The sequence below is a fragment of the Limanda limanda genome, chromosome 16 (genome assembly GCF_963576545.1).
Source record: "Limanda limanda chromosome 16, fLimLim1.1, whole genome shotgun sequence".
NCBI lineage: Eukaryota > Metazoa > Chordata > Actinopteri > Pleuronectiformes > Pleuronectidae > Limanda > Limanda limanda.
Genome location: NC_083651.1, coordinates 2568489 through 2592027, shown reverse-complemented (window position 1 = coordinate 2592027; position 23539 = coordinate 2568489). Strand labels below are relative to the sequence as shown.

At 46.4% G+C, this 23539-nt stretch overlaps 1 protein-coding gene across 1 annotated transcript in view; it reads left to right on the top strand.

Annotated features, from left to right (window-relative positions):
* Positions 1-23539, top strand: part of plcl1 (phospholipase C like 1) — a 65362-nt gene that overhangs the window by 33364 nt on the left and 8459 nt on the right. Inside the window, exons 2-7 of the mRNA XM_061089287.1 lie at positions 11948-12022; positions 12102-12389; positions 13366-13653; positions 14711-15102; positions 16179-17304; positions 18559-18735. Of these exons, the coding sequence (XP_060945270.1) occupies positions 11948-12022; positions 12102-12389; positions 13366-13653; positions 14711-15102; positions 16179-17304; positions 18559-18735 (2346 nt within the window). The remainder of the gene's footprint in view (positions 1-11947; positions 12023-12101; positions 12390-13365; positions 13654-14710; positions 15103-16178; positions 17305-18558; positions 18736-23539) is intronic.

Here is a 23539-nt window from a genome sequence, read left to right as displayed (position 1 = left end):
AAGGGAGGAAATGGAAAAGGGCGAGCAGGTAGACAAGAGAGGTAAACGGTAATCAAGAAGGAAAGGTGCATAAAAGAGAAGAAGCGAGGGAGGAGGGTGAAGCGTTTAAAGGGTCGAGAGGAGACGATGAGCCGAGCGATTCACGGGGAATCAAGAGAAATGGAAAGAAGGGAGGCGGAGCAGCACAGACGGAACGAGAGAGAAAGAGGCAGAGGCAGATTTAGAGGTTAAACAAGTGAAGCTGAAACATCGTCTAGACCTGAAGGAGACGCTGGCGTCCTGTCCCGTCCGTCCGGGTGCGCTCGCTTCGTCCTCTGGTGTCACAGACGTTTAATTTACGTGCTACGGGAGGAGCAGTTTGTTACCGGCCGGGTGGAGACAGTCCAACGCTCTGACACCGGCTGCAGCTTCAGGAGGGAAAACTAGGCCCCTGCAAAACACACAGGGTTTTATTAAGACCTGACGGCAGCTCGACATGTTGCTGCCCGATTCCCCGAGGAGACGGAGCACAGAGTTAGAATGAACTTGGAGAAAATGGAAATGAGAAGATGCAGGTTTCAATCCCCAGTGCATGCATGAGGAGTTTCTTCATCAAGGAAGTTTTACATAACGAGTTTCATCGTGAAGGGAAGTCTATCCATCGATTATCTTTACCTTTTTCAGCCTGAGATATTTCTGTTGTTCCGGTTTCACGTCCCTCACGTGTTAGAAACCTCATCAACTCCCACGCTCGCTCAATATTCACACACCAACTTCTCCTGGATTTCTACAGACGTTATACTCAGGAGGATAACGTCTGTGAAACTGTGGAGCGTCTCACTCGGACATTTGCGTTCACACATGCGTAAACCTCCTCTGGAGAAAATAGTCCAGTTCACGTGTGAAAGCAGCTTGATTTCAGACGTTTAAATCTGCACCTCACATCTAATCTTTATCAGTGGCATTGTTTGTGTGTCTGTGTGTGTCTGTGTGTGTCTGTGTGTACAATCAGACAAGAGCTTCTTCATTATATGAGGGTAGAAGAGCAGGGACTAGCTAGAGCTTGTTAATGGTGTGGGATTTTGTGTGTGTGTGTGTGTGTGTGTGTGTGTGTGCGCCTGCGGTGCAAAGGGGCTTTGATTGAAAGGTCCCTATCAGTTCTTCTTCTTCTCCTTCACAATCATCGGCGCAGCACGAGGCCGGAGCTTCGCTAACACTCGACACTCAAGAAGAATCCAGGATCCTGTGACGAACCGGGTTCAATCTGAAACCAGAGAACGTGTGAGAACATGAATCTCATCTGACACCAGAGTTCAACCTGCAGCTCATCACGTTTCACTCCTTCACTCCTTCACTCTACACAGATAACACACATGGGTGTTTGTGAGATTTCCCCTGTTTTATATTGGAGAGAACGCTACACAAATCTTTGTCGTACTTTATATTTGTCTTAATTCGAGGCTGAGGCTTTGTGAAAGGTCGCACGAGGTCGCGTGATGCAGCTTATTGGACTTGTTGTGGTTGTTATCGCTGTGAAATTATAGTTGATCTTTTATAACGATCAGACCTGAGGTGACGTGTCGGCTGCACGGAGCTGAAGCTTCACTCTGCAGGAAGCAACAAGCAGCAGCACAGGAATCAGGGTTCACACCTTTCATCAGACGAAAACAGACTGTGGGCATGCACGGCAATATCTGCACAGTGCACACACACACACATACACACACACACACACACTCTCTACCTACAGACTCGTACACAGACACTTCAGGTCACAGATTTCAATTAATCATCCTGGTTTCCTGTTTATTAGATCTTTATCTTTTCTGCTCCGAGCAAAGTCGTCTCATGTCAGTGCACTGTGCAATTTAGCATAAGACAAGGTAAATCAGGCTGAAGGACACACACACACACACACACACATGCACACACACAAACAAACACACACACACACACGTTCTGTGACAAACTTCAACACCAGACGAGACGAGGAATCACACAGAGCAGGAAACAGAAGTTGTGTCATGATTTGAAACGGCTTCATTTCCCCTGTGAGTTTTCAGATCCTGAGAAATATTAAGAATCAGAAAAAGACTTCTGGACAATCCACGTGGAAATGTAAGGATCTTTATTCCCTGCATGAAAAGGGATCATCCGACCTCTTGTGTGGAAACACGATGAAGCCACAACGACCACGAGTCTGAACCCGAACTGCGTCAACAGCTGCTGCTCGGATCTGGATCCTGAAAGGCTGAGTTCGCACAGACAGAATCAGGAGCTTTCAAACAAAATGATTAAAGAATTAAACTGAAGTGTAAATGGCAGCCATCTGTGTGTGTGTGTGTGTGTGTGTGTGTGTGTGTGTGTGTGTGTGTGTGTGTGTGTTGTGGGCCTCTGGGCCTCTGGTTACACACAGTGGACCCGTCCTTTGCGGTGGATTAGCGGCTGTAAGACTGCGGATGCAGACGGAGGCTCAGTAATCTATTGTGGTAATCTACTGCCAATGTGCTGGGGGATCATTAGCCAGATCATGGGATCGGATTGGGACTGGATTTATGCAACTGCCAGGTGTTGCTCTGAGTGTGTTTATCTGTGTGTGTGTGTGTGTGTGTGTGTGAGCATTACGCAGTAGGTTACCAAGTTGTGTAAACACGTTGGTCAATGGATGGAAACACTGGGTCCACAGGTCGATGACTGAGCCTTTGTGTGTTCGACTTTTTGTCACAGTTGTGTATAGATTTTTTCACATTGATGCTTCATTGAGTGTGAAGTTTGTTGAGTTGTGTCACAGAGTGTTGAAGGACGTTCTGCAGGACAGACAGAATCAGGACTTCTGAGGGATCTCCAGGGTTTATCTGCTACTTGTGTCTCAAACCAGTTCATCCTCAAACTCTAAACAGAGAGGAGGTTTTTCATCCATGTTTATTCTTTATTCCGGGTCGTGACTTTCTTCTCTCCCTCAGCGTTTCAAGTGTTTTCTAGAACCTTTTCTCTTTAGTCGACCTGCATCCGTCTTTTCAGAAGCCGGGTTTCGTACCAGGAGGTAAAACGTTTGTTGGATTTAACTCTGTTGACCGAACGTATCGAAGACATCAACACATACAACAGTTTAAAATAAGAACTTCCTAAAATGACAGAAACCATCTTAGAGAATCAGATCTTTGACGTGTATTTTGATTTTCTAGTTTTGGTCCTGGTCCCATCCACTAACATGGAGGAGGTTCATGAGCTATACAGCAGTTTATGAGCTGTACTATAGTCAGCCACCAGAGGGCGAACGTGGTGTTTTGGCTTCACTCTTCTCAAGCTGTAATGTCGTCCATCTTTACTCACAGTCTGTGTTTGACACCTGAGTTTTCACGTGAAGACGTTTAGTTCTGGACAAACTACGGTCTCTCTCTCTTTTCTCTCACCGGCTGAACGATGAATCTGTTTCTCTCTCTCTCTCTGAGCTCCTCTGGCTTCACAAGGTGTAAAACTCTCTGTTCTCCAGCAGTGAAGCAGCTGAACGATGTGAGGTTTCAGTCCTAACTTCTCTTTGGACGAATATCCTGAGCCTCCTTCTTTTATTCTCCTGCTTGTGTTTCTGATTCATGAATGAAACCAGCTCCATCGAGTCGTCACATGCTGGGACGTGTCGGGATATTGGAAATCGATACGTGTTTGTTTAGTGAATGAATGAGGTGCAGCTCCCTGTGCAGAGCTGAAAGGAAAACCAGGCTCACGTAACAGTGATGATATAAACTGACGTGTTCATAACTCCGGCTGTTGTCATGGAAGCAGGGATGCAGCGCCACCATGAGGTCGAACCTGAGCCTCCAGCACACGGAAAATTAAAAGCAACTCTGACTTTGTTTCTGCCGCGACCTTTAACTAAAGCATAATCAAAAATGTTTTTTTTAATTATTATTTCTGACATAGTGACACTACAACACTGAGAAATACATTCTGATAAATACCAGAAATGTAGAAAGGTGAAATGTATAAATGATAGCAAAGCAATAAGATAAAGACATTCATCATATAAAACCTATAACCTCCAGATTTATAAGGGATGCATTTCTAAATTAAGCTTGTTTTAATATCATCAAATAACTAATTAAAACCAAACTTCAACACAAACATCACTGAAATGACAGAAACCATCTTTAAAGGACCATGATTTTGTCTCTCTCGTCCATGTCCCATCTGCTAACATGGAGGAGACGGGATATATGACTTATTTGTTTGCTTGCCAAGAATTTAATTTGTCGTCTGATACGAGTGTCTCATCACAGCTAGCAGCAGCAGCCAGTTAGCTTAGCTTAGCATTAGGACTTCTGTAGCATCTCTATCGCTCTGTCCCTCGTCCTCCTGCAGGCGTCCGTCTGTGAGCTTCTCGTCTCGATGGCGTCCAAACCACAGACGGGAGGAAGTGGACACGTCTTTATTCCCAGTCTGTGGTTCCAGATGTTTTTAGCATCGTCTGAGCATCACAGGGTTAAATGATGAAGGATGTGGTCGTGCATGTAAAGTACGTTTCTGCTGTTTGAGTGAAGGAGCAGCTGCCGTGACCACTTCATCCTCCGTCCATTCACCACTTCATCCTCCGTCCATTCACCACTTCATCCTCCGTCCATTCACCACTTCATCCTCCGTCCATTCACCACTTCATCCTCCGTCCATTCACCACTTCATCCTCCGTCCATCCACCACTTCATCCTCCGTCTATTCACCACTTCATCCTCCGTCCATTCACCACTTCATCCTCCGTCTTTCCTCCGTCCATTTACCACTTCATCCTCCCTCCATTCACCACTTCATCCTCCGTCCATTCACCACTTCATCCTCCGTCCATTCACCGAACAGAATCAGGACTCCTGAGGGATCTCCAGGGTTTATCTACTGTCTCAAACCAGTTCGTCCTCAAACTCTCAGGTTTGACTTAAACCATCATAAACAGAGAGGAGGTTTTTCATCCATGTTTATTCTTTATTCCGGGTCGTGACTTTCTTCTTCCACTCAGCGTTTCAAGTGTTTTCCAGAAAACCACCTGGTTGGTAAAATGTTTGTTGGAGCATCAATCAGGATTTAACTTTGTTGACCGAACGTATCAAAGACATCAACACTTTATCATTCCACCGGTTTAACTTAAGAAATTCCTAAAATGACAGAAACCATCTTAGAGAAAAAGATCTTTAACGTGTACTAACATGTATTTCTAGTTTTGGTCCTGGTCCCATCCACTCACATGGAGGAGGTTCATGAGCTATACAGCTATTTATGAGCTGTACTGCAGTCAGCCACCAGAGGGCGACCGTGGTGTTTTGGCTTCACTCTTCTCAAGCTGTAATGTCGTCCATCTTTACTCACAGTCTGTGTTTGACAGTTTTCATGTGAAGACGTTTAGTTCTGGACAAACTTTGGTCTCTCTCTCTTTTCTCTCACCGGCTGAACGATGAATCTGTCTCTCTCTCTCTCTCTCTCTCTGAGCTCCTCTGGCTTCACAAAGTGTGAAACTCTCTGTTCTCCAGCAGTGAAGCAGCTGAACTATCCGAAGTTTCAGCCTTAACTTCTTTTTGGACGAATATATCCTGAGCCTCCTTCTTTTATTCTCCTGCTTGTGTTTCTGATTCATGAATGAAACCAGCTCCATCAGGTCGTCACATGCTGGGACGTGTCGGGATATTGGAAATCGATACGTGTTTGTTTAGTGAATGAATGAGGTGCAGCTCCCTGTGCAGAGCTGAAAGGAAAACCAGGCTCACGTAACAGTGATGATATAAACTGACGTGTTCATAACTCCGTCTGTTGTCATGGAAGCAGGGATGCAGCGCCACCATGAGGTCAAACCTGAACCTCCAGCACACGGAAAATTAAAACCAACTCAAACTTTGTTTCTGTTTGACCTTTAACAAAATGATAATCAAAAATGTTTTTTTTAATTATTATTTCACACTACAAGACTGTGAGAAAAACATTCGGATAAATACCAGAAATGTATAAAGGTGAGATTTATAAATGATAGCAAAGCAATAAGATAAGACCTATAACCTCCAGTTTTATAATGGATGCATATTTTATATTAAGCTTGTTTTTATATCATCAAATGACTAATTAAAACCAAACTTCAACACAAACATCACTGAAATGACAGAAACCATCTTTAAAGGACCCAGATTTGATTTAGTTTCGTCCATGTCCCATCCGCTAACATGGAGGAGGCGGGATTTTTATGATGTATTTGTTTGCTTGCCAAGAATTTAATTTGTCGTCTGATACGAGTGTCTCATCACAGCTAGCAGCAGCAGCCAGTTAGCTTAGCTTAGCATTAGGACTTCTGTAGCATCTCTATCGCTCTGTCCCTCGTCCTCCTGCAGGCGTCCGTCTGTGAGCTTCTCGTCTCGATGGCGTCCAAACCACAGACGGGAGGAAGTGGACACGTCTTTATTCCCAGTCTGTGGTTCCAGATGTTTTTAGCATCGTCTGTGCATCACAGGGTTAAATGATGAAGGATGTGGTCGTGCATGTAAAGTACGTTTCTGCTGTTTGAGTGAAGGAGCAGCTGCTGTCACCACTTCATCCTCCGTCCATTCACCACTTCATCCTCCGTCCATTCACCACTTCATCCTCCGTCCATCCACCACTGCATCCTCCGTCCATCCACCACTTCATCCTCCGTCCATTCACCACTTCATCCTCCGTCCATTCACCACTTCATCCTCCGTCCATCCACCACTTCATCCTCCGTCCATTCACCACTTCATCCTCCGTCCATTCACCACTTCATCCTCCGTCCATTCACCACTTCATCCTCCGTCCATTCACCACTTCATCCTCCGTCTTTCCTCCGTCCATTTACCACTTCATCCTCCGTCCATTTACCACTTCATCCTCCGTCCATTCACCACTTCATCCTCCGTCCATTCACCACTTCATCCTCCGTCCATCCACCACTTCATCCTCCGTCCATTCACCACTTCATCCTCCGTCCATTCACCACTTCATCCTCCGTCCATTCACCACTTCATCCTCCGTCCATTCACCACTTCATCCTCCGTCTTTCCTCCGTCCATTTACCACTTCATCCTCCGTCCATTCACCACTTCATCCTCCGTCCATTCACCACTTCATCCTCCGTCCATTCACAACTTCATCCTCCGTCTTTCCTCCGTCCATTCACCACTTCATCCTCCGTCCATTCACCACTTCATCCTCCATCCATTCACCACTTCATCCTCCGTCCATCCACCACTTCATCCTCCGTCTATTCACCACTTCATCCTCCGTCCATTCACAACTTCATCCTCCGTCTTTCCTCCGTCCATTCACCACTTCATCCTCCGTCCATTCACCACTTCATCCTCCGTCCATTCACCACTTCATCCTCCGTCCATCCACCACTTCATCCTCCGTCCATTCACCACTTCATCCTCCGTCCATTCACCACTTCATCCTCCCTCCATTCACCACTTCATCCTCCGTCCATTCACCACTTCATCCTCCGTCCATCCACCACTTCGTCCTCCGTCTATTCACCACTTCATCCTCCGTCCATTCACCACTTCATCCTCCGTCCATTCACCACTTCATCCTCCGTCCATCCACCACTTCATCCTCCGTCCATTCACCACTTCATCCTCCGTCCATCCACCACTTCGTCCTCCGTCTATTCACCACTTCATCCTCCGTCCATTCACCACTTCATCCTCCGTCCATTCACCACTTCATCCTCCGTCCATTCACCACTTCATCCTCCGTCCATTCACCACTTCATCCTCCGTCCATTCACCACTTCATCCTCCGTCCATTCCCCACTTCATCCTCCGTCCATTCACCACTTCATCCTCCGTCTATTCACCACTTCATCCTCCGTCCATCCACCACTTCATCCTCCGTCTATTCACCACTTCATCCACCATCTATTCACCACTTCATCCTCCGTCCATTCACCACTTCATCCTCCGTCTTTCCTCCGTCCATTTACCACTTCATCCTCCGTCCATTCACCACTTCATCCTCCCTCCATTCACCACTTCATCCTCCATCCATTCACCACTTCATCCTCCGTCCATTCACCACTTCATCCTCCGTCTTTCCTCCGTCCATTCACCACTTCATCCTCCGTCCATTCACCACTTCATCCTCCCTCCATTCACCACTACATCCTCCATCCATTCACCACTTCATCCTCCGTCCATCCACCACTTCATCCTCCGTCCATCCACCACTTCATCCTCCGTCCATTCACCACTTCATCCTCCGTCTATCCTCCGTCCATTCACCACTTCATCCTCCGTCTATTCACCACTTCATCCTCCGTCCATTCACCACTTCATCCTCCGTCTATCCTCTGTCTATTCACCACTTCATCCTCCGTCCATTCACCACTTCATCCTCCGTCTATCCTCCATCCATTCACCACTTCATCCTCCGTCTATCCTCCGTCCATCCACCACTTCATCCTCCGTCCGTTCACCACTTCATCCTATTGTCCTGTGGTCGCTCCGCTCTCCCCCTGCGTCGCCACTTGTTGCATCTCGTCCTTTCATCCTTTCATCTCCCGTCTGCTCTTTCATTCGTCTTTTATTTCCTCGGTCAGGGTTCTGTTCATCCTCTCCACTTCAGGCCTTTTCCTTTCATTTCCGACCCACTCTCTTAATTTGCCCGTCTGACCTTTCCTGTGTCTCTTCTCTTCTCCCTGAAGCTTTTGGTCCCATTTCACCATCTCTCTCTCTCTCTCTCTCTTTCTCTCTCTCTCTCTCTCTCTCTCTCTCTCTCTCTCTCTCTCTCTCTCTCTCTCTCTCTCTCTCTCTCTCTCTCTCAGTGGGGGCTGCAGCTTGATGCAGGCACTGGATTATAACTGATAGATTCTCTGTGAGCATTAACAGCTTTATGAGAATGTGTGTCTGTAGTTTCCTGGACGGCATTGTGTGTCCTCACTGGGGCGGCGAGGACACACAACATCCCAAATGTCCCACGCCGCCTCACGGCATCAGTGGCTCAGCCCGGTGGCGTCCGCCCCCCCCCCCCCCGCCTGCGTCCACCTAAATACGGGCTGACCTGCTTTCTCTAAGCTCGTCTGACCGCCGCCTCCTCTCTGACCAACTCAGTAAAAAACAGATATTTTGTGGGACGGTTTACGTGAATAAAGAGAAACAAGCAAACGGCCTTTGTCTGAGCCGGTGAGCGCCCCCCCGCTGTGTGTGTCTGTGCACTCGAAGGCGCTGGAATAGGAAATCAATACATGTTTGTGTAGCGATGGGACGAGGAAACGATTTCCAGCTCTCGTTCTCCGAGGTGATCATCGGCCGGTTTGTTGTCTCCTGATTGGTTTTCCTCTCCGACGTTTTCTCCCCAAGAAAATGAAAAGAATAGTTTTTTATAGCTTGAGAATAAACGTATTTTCTTCTGCTTGAAAAAAGACCTCGAGCATAAAGTTTTCTGAGGCTTTTCTGAGAAATATTCACTCTCTTTTATTCAGTAAAAATAAGACTATGATGTAAAACATACTCCATCACAGGTAAAGAGTATGTAACTGTACTACACTACTATTTTACTGAAGTTTTCTATATCTATATGTATGTGTATATCTATATCTATATCTCAATGAAGCTGTTTGACAGCGAAGGTTGAAGAAGGCAGATAAGTTACGTTGTCCTGTCCATTGGGACATTGTTGTTTTGCTGGTGTTTTCAAATGACTTGATATTGATATTGAATCTGTAATATTAAAGCTTCGGAATCTTTCTCGCCTCAACCTGGTAGTTTACAGAATCGAACCTGTGACCTGTGACCTCAGGAAGCAGAGCCGAGGTCTGGAGGGCCTCAAATCCACCCTCCATGTTTACTGGAGCCGGTGACAACTAGTAGCTGCCTCACAATCAGCCAATTGGTACTGGCCCTGTGTGTGTGTGTGTGTCTGTGTGTGTGTGTCTGTGTGTGTGTGTCTGTGTGTGTGTGTGTACCAGTGCAAATACTGTTCCCTTTGTTTCCCCTGAGTTTAGAAAGCACCTGCATTCAGGTGCACGGGAAGTGCGACAGTTTACATGTAGATTTAATTACATTTCAGTGAGGCGCTGAGCAGTGTGTGTGTGTGTGTGTGTGTGTGTGTGTGTGTGTGTGTGTGTGTGTGTGTGTGTGTGTTGTCAGCGTGCAGGGACCCAGGGTGTCACATGGAGCCTCTGACAGGAGCCGGCCTTGTTAATTCATTTGCTGGACAATAGCTCAGCTGTGAGCGACAGGAGGTTTCCTCACAGATCCCCCGGGAGCCGGCAGGCGGCCGCGTCTCCGTTCACCACCAATCACTGTTTACATTCAACCTGCACGTCAACAGCACATCAACAATAGATGAGCTGTTCTCAGGATGTAACCACAGAGCGGAGCGTGGCCCAGGCGGTGAAATGGATCCGCTGGGTTCAGGTCGCTGCTCCGGGTTCATGGTGGAGGACGATGGTGTCGTCAGTCTTCTGCTCTCTGTGTTAAACACGTTATTCAAATTAAAACTCAAAATATCAAGTCACAGTCAAACTCGCTGAGATCACAGATTGATTATTCTGATATTGATGTATCAGAGTGTGGATCTCTTTGGGTTCTGACGGGTTCTCCCTGGTTCTGAAGTCTCACATGTGTGTGTTTACTCCCTGCGATCTGTGTTTCCTGCCTCTGACTCTGCAGCTTCATCTCCAGGTGCTGAGCAAATGTCAATGTTAGTTTTCCTCCGTGCTGATAAAGACCTTGATAGCAGCTCTTCACCGCTCGCTAATGAGCCGCGCTGGTCGGAGCCGGAGCGATAATTACATGTTGGCGCTGAGGGCAGAGAGCCGAGCTCCGTCCAGCAGCTGTTTGGTTTGTTCACACGTTCACTGAACTGACGCCTGACGCAGGAGCTGAGCTCGTGAAACGCTCTCAGAGGGAAACGGCCTTGAACCTGGAAGAAGAAGACGAGATTTGAAACTCATATGTAACACAGAGCAGCGTCCAGACGCACTCACAGCTCGTCCTCACACGGCGTGGGCGCTGGAATCTACGTGTTAGTAACTGTTTATTTAACTTCCTGACCATTTGAGGATTCACAGTTTCTGAACCTGTTCATTTTTCTTTACTTTTGACCAAAACTCATTATGTCACAATCCTATTGACGCCTGAAGCCAAATTATCTTGGATACAGACGCCACCATCTTGCACTGGTGACGTCGACCAATCACAAGTCAGTCTCAACTGTCAATCATGACGTTTCACCTCGTTTTCATATCATCACATAACTAATAAAAACTGAACTTAACTGAAACTCGACCACTTGAACGTACATCAGTGGGATAAGAACGACCTGAACGGACAGAAAAACTTTATTTTCAGTTTCAGGTGTTTTTGGAGAAATTCACCTTTTTTTTTTGCCAGGAATTGAATCAATAAACCACCAATTTTGTTATTTACGTGTGAAATCGCCTCCTTCCTCAATCTGTTCTCCACATTAAACCGAAATTAAACGCTTGGACTTCACACTTTTCTTCACAGGTTTAAGTGAAATAAAAGTTTTTGGGATATGTATTAAATTAACAGTAAACCTTCCCACGGCCTCTGTCTCTGCTTATGAAACCACTTGAATCAACCTGGACGTCTAAATAAGGAAGTGATGAGAGGAAATACTTTCAGAGAGTAAAAGTGATTCTGTCCAGATTCAGAGGAGAAACAACCAAACCAGATTATTACACATTATTATTATAAGTTTCTAATGTCGGGACCCAGAATGAGAAGAATGTGACAGTAAAACATTTTCATAGTTTACAGAATCAATCATCAGTTGTATAAAAACCCAGTGGAAAACTAAAACTGTGGAAGCTATGTGTTGTTATTATAAGAAGCTGTTTGTATATATTGTGTCTGTGTTTAAGTTTCCATGTTGTGAATCTTAATAGTGGTTAAAATATCAAATGTAGAAACAGTTCCTCTGGTCTTGACCTCTCGTCCGTCTCTCTGTCTTTTCCCAGGATCCCTTGGTGCAGAAAGTGGGCGGCGGCAGGAAGAAGACGGTGTCCTTCAGCAGCATGCCCTCCGAGAAGAAGGTGGATCAGAACAGAAATCAAAACAATACTTCATTTTGCATTTGAACTTAGATATTAAAGGTTGTTGCTCCGCCCCCAGGTGAGCAGTGCGGCCGACTGCCTGGCCTTCATGCAGGGCGGCTGTGAGCTGAAGAAGATCCGGCCCAACTCCCGGCTCTACTGCCGCTTCTACACGCTGGACCCGGACCTGAGCTGCCTGCGCTGGGAGCCGTCGAAGAAGGACGGCGAGCGGGCGCGTCTGGACGTGTGCAGCGTCCGGGAGGTCCGCACCGGGAAGAGCACCGAGACCTTCCTGCACAACGGACCCCTGTGTGAGCAGCTGGCCGAGGAGGCGGCCTTCTCCATCATCCACGGAGACGACTACCAGGTGAGGGAGGAGGAGGAGGAGGAGGAGGAGGAGGAGGAGGAGGAGGAGGAGGAGGAGGAGGAGGAGGAGGAGGAGGAGGAGGAGGAGGAGGAGGAGGAGGTGCTCGTCATGATGCTCCTCCCTGAATCGGATTGCAAAATTCCGGGAATATTCAAACTTGGAAACTTTCCATGGGAATTAACGGGAATATACAATAATTTACGGGAAATGTTGTGGGTAATTTATACTAACTGTATTTACCTTGTCATATACAGACATAAATATAAACATTTAGTTTTGTCATAGGCTGATTTGAGCCCTGAGGAAACTTTGGGCACTTGACTATATGCTTCTGCATCGTTGTGTCATTCTTAACATAGGTCTTTGCACAGTATTTGCAAATGTACACAGCCTTTCCTTCTACATTGGATGGGGTGAAATGTCTCCACACATGAGAGAGTGCACGTGGCATTGTTCTGTAGAATAAGATGAGAAAAAAGTTTGTAAAAAAACACTAATGCAATGCCAGAGATATAAATAGTTAGCCAAACAATTGGAATCGTCTGTAAACATATTTTACAATTGATGGATAAATGAATGGAAATAGGCTAGATGAACAGATGAACAATCCTCAATCAGCATGCTAATATATTTTCCCAGTAATATCATTGAAACTTACCTGACTAGTCCTGCACTCTACAGCAGGCCTCAGTAGCCCTGCTGTAGAGTGAAGCATGCTGGGAGTTATCTGTGCATGTGATGGAAGAATGCACAGTGGAGGGTTGAGACTCAACGTTCCATACATCTTTAACATAGAGTTTTGAATGATGTTTTTATTGCTCAGCGTTTAATTTGCCTATTTTTTTTTTTCAAAATTCCCGAGCAAAGTTTCCGGAAAGTTTCTGGAAATTTACCGGAAACTTTCCGCCCCTTTGCAGCCCTATCCCTGAACAACCGTCCCATGCAGTGAAGCTAATGATCTGCTCCTCCTCCACAGTCTCTGGACCTGGTTGCACTCTCTGCTGATGTGGCCAACATCTGGGTGACGGGTCTCCGCTACCTGCTGGCCCACCCGTCTGTGGTCGGAGGGGCCGGGGGAGGTGGGGGAGGAGGCCTGGGGGAGGGAGGGGTGGTGGCGGTGGATGGAAGCCTGGGCAGCAAGATGAGGAGCGAGTGGCTGGAGGCGGAGTTCGCCCAGGTGGACGAGGACGGATACGGCATCGTGTCGGAGGACATCGCCGTCGCCACCATCTGCAAACTGTGTCCCGGCATCAGGGAGGCCAAGGTCAGCCGGAGCTCAAATCACTGTTTATGGTTTCACTTCACGCAGATGTTGATGTGCAAAATGATGCAGAGCTTCACAAATCCATTCATGTGAAATATTGTTTTTTACTCTCAAGCTGCTAAAATCAATATTTGTGCATCAACAATGGATCACATGACACTTTGGATGTGAGAGTGGTTGCTAATGGCGACGAATCCACACAGAAAAAAATCACACAACTCTGCAGTTTTACAGCTTTATTGTGAATTTTCAGCTCATTCTTCAGGTTTTTACAGCAGCTGAATTGTTTCGTGTCCGACAGCATTTTTCATTTATGTCCGTTTTTACCTACGAGCAGGTTATGTGATTGTTATTGAGCAGGATTAACACAAATACTTGGCGGAGCGATGTGGTTTGGCTCAGGGAGATTCTCTTTCTTTAACAGTTTTAGATATCTTTTAATTCTTATTTCCCTGGATTCTCAGAGAATCATTTTTGAACTGGAGGAACAGCAAAGTAAGAATAGAAATCTTGTTTTCCTGTAACTAGCTGTGAAATGTGCCTCAGCTGTACGACCTGTGTTGATTTAAAGCGACTGCAGGTATCAGCTCGACTCGGTGACTTTCTACTTCTCCTCTTCTCCTCTTCTCCTCTTCTCCTCTTCTCCTCTTCTCCTCTTCTCCTCTTCTCCTCTTCACCGATGTCACAAAGACTTAAAAGAGACGATCAGAACAGAGACTGTGACATTTAGACCAATTTTACCAACATGGGGCCGTCTATCAGAAGCCGTCCCTGCTGAGCGCAGATAAAAGAACAGAGAGAAGAGGAGGGAGCGGAGTGATAGAAGAAGAGAGAGAGAGAGGGATGAGAGAGGGATGATAGAGGGAAGAAGTTATTACACTGTGTTGTTTAATGTGGGTCATTTCAATATCCTCATGGAAGCAAGATAACTGAAGTTTAATCAAATTTGTCGACTGCTTTGAACGATTGACTAATTAATTCCATTCATCTCTCGCTCCATCACCCGTCTTCTCTCCCTCCGGCCGCCCCCCCCTCTCCTCCTCCCTCTCTCTCTCAGGTGCGTCTGCGTTTCAAAGAGATCCAGCGCAGCAAAGAGAAGCTGACCTCCCACGTGACCCGGGAGGAGTTCCAGGAGGCCTTCTGCGAGCTGTGCACCCGGCCCGACGTCTACTTCCTGCTGGTGCAGCTGTCCAAGGACCGCGAGTGCCTGGACCCCCAGGACCTGCGTCTCTTCCTGGAGACGGAGCAGGGGTTGCCCCTGGCGACGGCCGAGGGCTGCTGGGAGCTGCTGCGGCGCCACGAGCCGTCGGCGCAGGGCCGCGAGCGCGGGCTGATGGGCCTGGACGGGTTCGCTCGCTACCTGCAGTCGCCCGAGTGTCAGCTGCTGGACCCCGAGCACCGGGGGGTCTGCCAGGACATGAACCTGCCGCTGTCCCACTACTACGTCAGGTGGGTCGGCTGCTTCTGACCAATCACAGCAAGCGTTCACTTCAGAATAAAAGCTCCACCTTCAGCACCGTGGAGTTACACACGTCCTTCAATCTGCACTGACACTCACACAACTGGAAAACAGACAAGTTACATTAAAGTGCATGGAACGAGGATTCAAAAGAAAAATATTATCACCAAACATATTCTTATTGTTATATAGATTCAGGGTGCATTGAATTCACAAAGTTAAAGCACCCAAAAAACCCTATTATAGGTAAAGGCCTCTATATTATTCTTAATATCAAATGAAAATAAAGATGCTTTAATGTTTGTAATGTCGTTGTTAAAGTTGAAGTTCATATTTTATATTTTATCATTATTATTCTGTTAAAAATCTAACATTATATTTATTTTATTAAAGACGATAAAGCAAAGATCTAAACCTTGTGCTGTTTTCTGGTTTTATAGATATTTTTTTTGTATGTACATATTTAAATATAATACTTGAACTCGCTCACCTCAGGGTCGCTCAGTGCTGAGGACACTAACTCAATCTTTATTAACTTTCTATGAGCCAACTGATAAAATCTGCTTGTGATCGTCATAATTTCAATGATGCTCGTCTGGAAGTGAATCATCTCTTTTCTGCGTCAGTGACAAACCTTCAGATACAGAGAGAAAATAAAAACATTCTGGAAATCTCTCGCTCGAACGACCTCCGTCCGACGGCCTCATGTTGTTTTCATCAGACAGAAAGATTGGAAACAACATGTCTCTGAATTCATTCGCTCAGCGGCTCCTGTGTTAAGAGTCATAATGTGAATCATCTGCCAGAAGCTTCTGTTCAGTCTCCAAGATAAAAACAAATATACACAAATATACAGTTTCATATCAGACAGATTGTGTCCCGTATTATTACAGGTCATTTTTATGTTGTTGTATAGTCTCTTCTTTCAAGGTCTCAGTACAGGGGACTTGTATTTGGGGGGTTGAAATGTTTCTTTAATTTAATTTGTCACTAAATATCATTAATACGATTAGATTTTAAAAAGCAGGAAGTTAATAGTGTTGGTTTGTGATGCTTGTGTCTCCAGCACCTCGTACCGCTCCTACCTGCTGGAGGACCAGGTCCACGGCCGAGCCGACCTCGGAGGCCTCATCAAGTCCCTGCAGTCCGGGTGTCGGTGTCTGGAGCTGGGAGTGACCGACGGCCCAGAGGGCGAGCCCCTGCTGGGCGTGGACCACGGGCCAGAGGTCCCACGCCACCATCACCACCACCACCACCACCACCACCACCACGCTCCGGTGACCATCCGCTCGGCCCTGGAGGTGGTGAACAAGTACGCCTTCCTGACCTCCCAGTACCCGCTGCTGGTCTACCTGTGCCAGCGCTGCTCGCCGGCCCAGCAGCGCACGATGGCGCAGCACCTGAAGAAGGTGTTCGGCTCCCGCCTCTTCACGCCGGACGCCCTGCCCGTGTGCCTGGGGGGGCGGGCCTCCACCCTGCCCTCCCCCGAGCAGCTGAAGGGACGCATCCTGCTCGTGGGCAAGAAGCTGCCGCCGGAGCAGCAGGGGTCGGACGGCGAGGTCTCCGAGGAGGACGAGGAGATCGGAGGAGGCGGGCCGTTGGCAGGGCGACGGATGACCATCCCCGGGGAGGAGGAACTGGGCGTGGTCCTGGTGGTGCCGCCGCCCTCTCAACCCAGGAAGCTGCGTCTCCACAAGGAGCTGTCGGACCTGGTGGTCATCGCCCGGACCGGCAGCCGAGGCTTCTACGCCCAGAGGTCGAGTCACAAGCACGCCCAGCAGCAGTCCCCCCCCAGCAGCCCCTCCTCCCCCGGCACGCCGCTGCCCCCCGAGCCGCCTTACTGGACCCTGTGCTCCCTGGGGGAGGGCGAGGGGGGGCGGCTGACCAGCGAGAGCCCGGAGGACCTGGTCATGTTCACCAAGCGCACTCTGACCCGGGTGCGGCCCAGCTCCGTGCGCCTGGACTCCAGCAACCCCAACCCCCAGGGCTACTGGAAGGGGGGGGTCCAGCTCGTGGCCTTGAACCAGCAGACCCCCGGCGCCATGCTGGACCTCCACCGAGGTCGCTTCTCTCAGAACGGGGGGTGTGGCTACGTGCTGCGGCCGGCGGTGATGAGGGACGAGGTGTCGTACTTCAGCGCCCACACGCAGGGGTGTGTCCCCGGAGTTCCTCCTCAGACGCTACGCATCAAGGTGAACATCAGGACACTCATTCTGATTTAAAGTTTATTAATAAAGTTATTATTATTATTTATATATTATTTGAAGGACACATTTCTCATGTCACGTGCTGATATGAAAACTGAAACTCTGTCATCATCCTTCATTGTCCCTCAATACTGCACTGAAGTATAAAGTATATTTCACTTGAGTATTTGTATTTCATGCTACTTGAAACTAAATATTTTGGCCATTTTGAAGAAGAGCATTTTAAACTAAAGTTAATAGAATTCATAATGAGATGAGATGATTCACCTTGTTGATGTGAGTCATGATGAATCGGAAGCAGCATCTCTGATTGAGTTTTTTTTAGAGAAACCATTAAAAAGCCTTTTTTAAGCTTCTTGGCTGAATCCGTGTGTGAAGTCGTGTTTCACATCTTTTTAAGTTGTTAGCTCATATCTCTCCTTCCACCTCCCACAAGGTTTCATGTCAGGAACTGTTAAAATGATCCAATATTTCATGTCTCTCTCTCATTAATCATCTCACGACTCCTCAAATTCACCTGAACCACAGTTTGGAAACATCTGAAATAACCTGGGGAACGTTCTCAATGCTTTTCTCAGACAAGACCCAACAAGATAGAAAACATTCTTTGGACATAATGTGACACAACCTATTTTTTAATCTTCTTCTTAGTTGTGTGAAAGAACAAGAATCATTTCTTAGAAAGATTGTAGATGTGTGTTTCTCAGCAGACGCCTATTTTAAGAACCGCTGCTGTCGAGTCATTAAATTCCACACTGATGCATCACTATAATTTATTTTGGATAAATCACATTTTCAATGCAGTAAAAATACTTTTAACTGCACTTAAAAGTTCATTTGAGTTTCATCAGTCGAAGTTCATCATTCTGTTCATGTTGGAAATGAGGAAACGCTGTCCAGGGAAATACGAACAGGAGAAGTCGAAGTCAGAGAAGATTTGATTTGATTGATTTGATTCAGATTCCTGAACCTCGTGTTAGTGTTTATGTCTCTGCTGTCGTCTCTGGAACCTTCAGGGAATTTATGACGTCAGATGATTCAGGAAAAAACATGTCTGTATTTTTTAACCTCTAGTACAGGAGCAATTATTACAAACATATTTTGAATGCTCATATGACCACGTGAGTCTGGTTTTAAAACAGAGCCGTCCTGATGTCAAATGAATGTCCTCTTTCCCTTTAAGACTTTTATTTTATTATATTTTATTATGTGATTCATCATCTGTGTCTCTCTCTGCAGGTCATCAGCGCCCACAACCTGCCCAAGCCTCAGGGGTCGGGGGCGAAGGGCGAGGTCATCGACCCCTACGTGGTCCTGGAGCTGCACGGCGTCCCGGCCGACTGCGCCGAGCAGCGGACCCGCACGGCCGCTCAGAACCAGGACGACCCGCTGTTCGATGAGACCTTCGAGTTCCAGGTCAGACGCTTTACTCACTGATCTCAACACCTTCTCTACAGATACTAGTGATACTGTCAATCAATCACAAGTTGGATTTCATCTTAAACACATGAAAACATCCAAAATCCAACAATTCACACTCTGCACAAAATAAAATGTAGAAAATAGGTCAAGTGTTTTAAAAGGTTTCATTCACTTTGCTAAATTTGATTTGTTTTGTTTAAAAAACCCCAAAAAAAGCAATAACTCGCTTCAATCGTTTACATAAGTGCATAACAGCTCCTGCTAATAATCCTGTTTACAGACAGAACATATGATTAGTTCCTATTTTAAACGATTTGTTTTCGTGTTCTTCTTCCCGGAGACGTCTGAAGTCGTCTCTATTATTTCAAATCATTTCCCTGAAATAAAAATCAACGTGATTTTCAATGTGCCCAGAAATCATCATATCTCCTGTGATTCTGCTTTTATTTAAGTTTAGCTTAAGGAGACTCAGACAGAAACGAGTTCCTCTCATGAACAGACTCACTGAAGCAGTGAATCTATTATTTCAGATGAGATTTAACGACTGAGGTGTCACTCATTTGGCTTTTCCTCCATTAGCCGTCGCTGACAGAGTCCTGAGTCAGTGAGGTTGAGCCGTAACGACAAGCTGTCACAACTGATGAGTTCTCTGTGGTCTCATCACACCATGCACTGTGTGTGTCTGTGTGTGTACATGTGTGTGTGTGTGTCATCTAGGTTTCTCTTGTGTTGTGAGGCCCTTAATCTCTCACACATTTTGAGTGTATGTTGATTTGCAAGCTCGTGCACAGATCTGTGAACGTGCAGACAAATCTTTAAAAGCTGAGAGAGGAAATACAGTCGAGTTGTGAAGTTACAGCTGACGTCTCTTCTCTCGTGTGTTTGTTTAAACTCTGTGTCTCTGTGTGAAGAGCCGGCCTCACACTGAGAGATCTGCACACGTTTGCTTTGGCAGCTTCTCGCCCGACAGACCTCAGCTCAGCTCAGGGTGAGAACACATCGTGGGTGACGCTGGATTCGGACAAATCTCCAAAAGCTCTTTTTTAATCTGCCTGGTTAGACACTCACAGGTTCTGAATACACATCGAGAATCTGGTTATGCACACAGGGATGATATACAGCTTCACAACTATTACACACACACACATTTATGACCCCATAAATCATTACATTTATAGTAAGTAAAGACATAAAGGAATCTTAGTCGGTATAGTCTGAAAAAATCATTCTCAAACGAAATGTCTCAGACTTTAATTCAAGCAGATTCTATTGTTTTTACTGTTATTTGAATTGTTTTTTAAGGACAAAGAAGGAAACTGACATTTGATTGTGACTTCAAATATTAAACTGTAAACACAAGGTTTACAGGACTTTAGGAAGCTTTCGTCCTAAAGTCACTCGACTCCTCCTGATTGGTTCAGCCGGCTCACTGATCCTCGCCGCTGCTCAGACTTCGGCTGTAGAAACACAAAGATCCTGTTTGACTGACAGGAAGTCATTCAGAACGTCTCTCTCACGGTTTCTCTCTCCGCTGCTCAGCGAGCTGCTGGAGAAATGCTCGACGTGTGGAGAGCGATGAAGTCCGCAGCTGCAGCTCGTCCATCATCTGTGAACTGACAGAACCAACATCCTGCACCGTGGAGAACACGTCAACGTTCAGCCAGCAGGAGACAAGCTACATCTCAGTCCTCGGGCTTCTCTGACCACACATATAAGAAAAAGTGTCACAACTGCAAGATTATATTTCCTTGTTAATCTCAACACGATCTCATACGACAACACATTTCTTTATCGTGGTTCAGTCGAGGAGCAGAACTTCAACTGGCTGTAACACACATAATAAATGAATGGAGGGAAAGTGAAACAGCTGCAGGACAGAAAACCTCATTCTGAGTAAAATAGATCAAAGAGTTCAAGGATCCGCTGACAATTTCATTTTCAAGAGAGAGAGAAATTAGAGACAGGAAACAAGCTTCTGGTGCCGGGGGTTGATTTGTGAGTTTTGAACGACAGGTTCACATCAACCTGAACAAACACAACACAAACTGATTAAACAGTTTGTTGGAAACACATTAAATCCCAGTTATACTCACATCTGTGTTATGATGATAAGCTTATTGTATATTCCATTCTTTTTATCAGAGGGATGAGGAGGAAGAAGAGCAGGAGGAGGAAGAGTGGAAACTCACTGTCGGTATTAAACCTGATTTTAAGCTTGAGAAAAATCAGTCAAAATGAGAAAGATGAGAAAGATGAACTCGACAAAATGTCTGCAGCCGATTTCTCTGACATTTTCCGCTGTACGTCAGAGAGCAGCACGTTTAGCCTTTTGGATTCTAACCACCGGGTCGAGTGTGGCTCCGGGGGGGCAGTGTGTCCTGTAACACACACACACACACACACAATAGAGAACACACACTCAGAAACACACAAACATAGCGGCGTGTTAACACAGCGGCAGGATAATCAGTGGAGGTCCTGCTGAGTGGTGAAGTATCAGCCTGGTGAGGCGTGTGCTCATATGTCTTCATCATTAGTCCTCCAGGCTCTGACACACACTCACACACACACACACACACACACGTACACACACACACTCTCAGCTCAATCTAAATGTAGTTTTCCTCCTCAGCCCTGATGAAAACAGCTGTCTCAGCTGTCTGAGCTCATAAACAGCCTCTCAGTGTGTTTACAGTAGCTCGGGTGTGTCAGTCAGTGTGTCAGTGTGTGTATCGTGTTGTGTGTGTATCGTGCTGTGTGTATCGTGCTGTGACAGTTTGAGATCATGACGGATGAACCTGCTCTTTTCTCTGTTGTGTAGGTTTGATTTGAAGCTCATTCAAGAGGAACTCTGATGATTCTGTGTGTGCTCGGGTATCGTAGCTGGTACTGTGAATGTGAATGTAAATGTAAATATAGAGTAAAGAAAAGAGCTGTTTGAAGTCAGTGGGTCTGAAGACAATCTGTGTGATTCTTAGAGAGAATGGAGTTTCCCAGACGTCTGCGGCTGCTCCTCCTCTCTCTCCTCATTATCTGCTGCTGACACATCTCACTGATTCTCTCTGATGCCCCCGGTGGCCGAGTCGTTCTGACATCAGTGTGTTCACGTGATGTGAAGTCGATACTGATACTTTATTTCTCCGACTTTCTGAGTTGTTGTTTCGACTTCAGTTCACGTGAAGTTTCCTCGTCGGGAGCTAATATCTCTGATTATCGCGGCAGCACACGAACGCACCACAAGGCTTAACTGTTGGCTGTTGATTTGCATTCTGGGAAACGTAGGATCACATCTCAGAGGATTTGTCTGCTTCGGTTGGAACAAAGTGTTTTTTTGAGTCACAGGAGACGAAGCACTTGACATTTCAAACTGTCGCTGGTTCTAACTTCTGCTTTTTAAACAGCTGATTTTGTTTTTGAGGAAACTTTCTTTTGTCCCGAAGCAAAAAACATTAAAATGTTATTTTCTTCAGCTGTGGGTTTTGGAAAATTAGCCTTTAATAGATCTTACTTTTCTTTTTGTTCCCGCGTGAATTACGTAATATTCATTTGGCATTAAGTGATTTTTTTATTTGCCTTCAACACGAGTCTCTGTGCTGAGTTTTTCCGATTTTCTGCAGAAGATGAAAAGAATAAGAGTCGAGTATCGTCTGTCACGTGACTTCACCTGCGATGGGACGATTCCACGTGAAGGAGCTAAGAATAGATTTTGAGTTATCGTCCTTCTGTCTCATCGTCTCCTCACCAGAACGTTTGGGTCTGAAAGTGATTGAATCAACTGTCACAGAACTGCTCTGCCACAGGGCGTCTGAGAGGAGAGAGAGAGAGAGAGAGACACACACACAAAAACACACACACACACACACTCACACACACACACACACACACACACACACACAGTCTGCTGGAGCTGTCTGTCTAACTTGCCCATGCATGAAACTTCAGCTTCTCTCTCTCCACCACTCGGCCCTGACTCAACGCTTGTGGGAGCGGAGACACACTCACACACACACACACACTCACACACACACACACACACACACACACACACACACACACACACACACACACACACACACACACACACACACACACACACACACACTTTCCCAATTCGAAGGCCGAAACCAAAATGAGTCGGTCTGGTCTCGGGAGGATTTCCACGGTCGGCGTCACCAGCTTGTCTCGCCCTTGCTGCTGTCGCTATAGCAACAGAGCAGTTGGACACGACGAGGAAGTTTTTGAACATTTGTACCGTGAGAGCTGTTCGGTCGAGTTGAAGCCGGAAAACTCCAGCACCAGACGTCTCTGGTCAATCGCCGAAGTGCAATGCATCCTGGGACGGGTTGGACCAGGAAGGAGACATTTTGTGGAGCCTTTGAAATGGGACAGTCTCCTAGAAACTTTGACATTTACTTTAACCTTCTCCTGACCTCAATCATTTATGTAATGAAGACTTGTAATCTGTCCTCATTAGTAAGAGAAGTCCCCATCTCACACACACACACACACACAGACAGACACACACACACACACATAGAGGGTGTATATTTTGTTATAATAGCACAGCTCCTCCTTCAGTCAGTGTGACATGTTCTCTTCGCCTCTTCCATCAACTTCAAACGGGAACATGTTCACAGAACCTCGACGTGAACGTGGCCGACTCGCGTGTCACTGACGGAAGTGCACGTGTGTGTGTTGATGGGTGTGCACGTGTGTGTTGACGGACGTGCACGTGTGTGTTGACGGATGAGACTGACAACGCAGATAATCCAGAGAAAACCCAAAACGTCTCAAACCT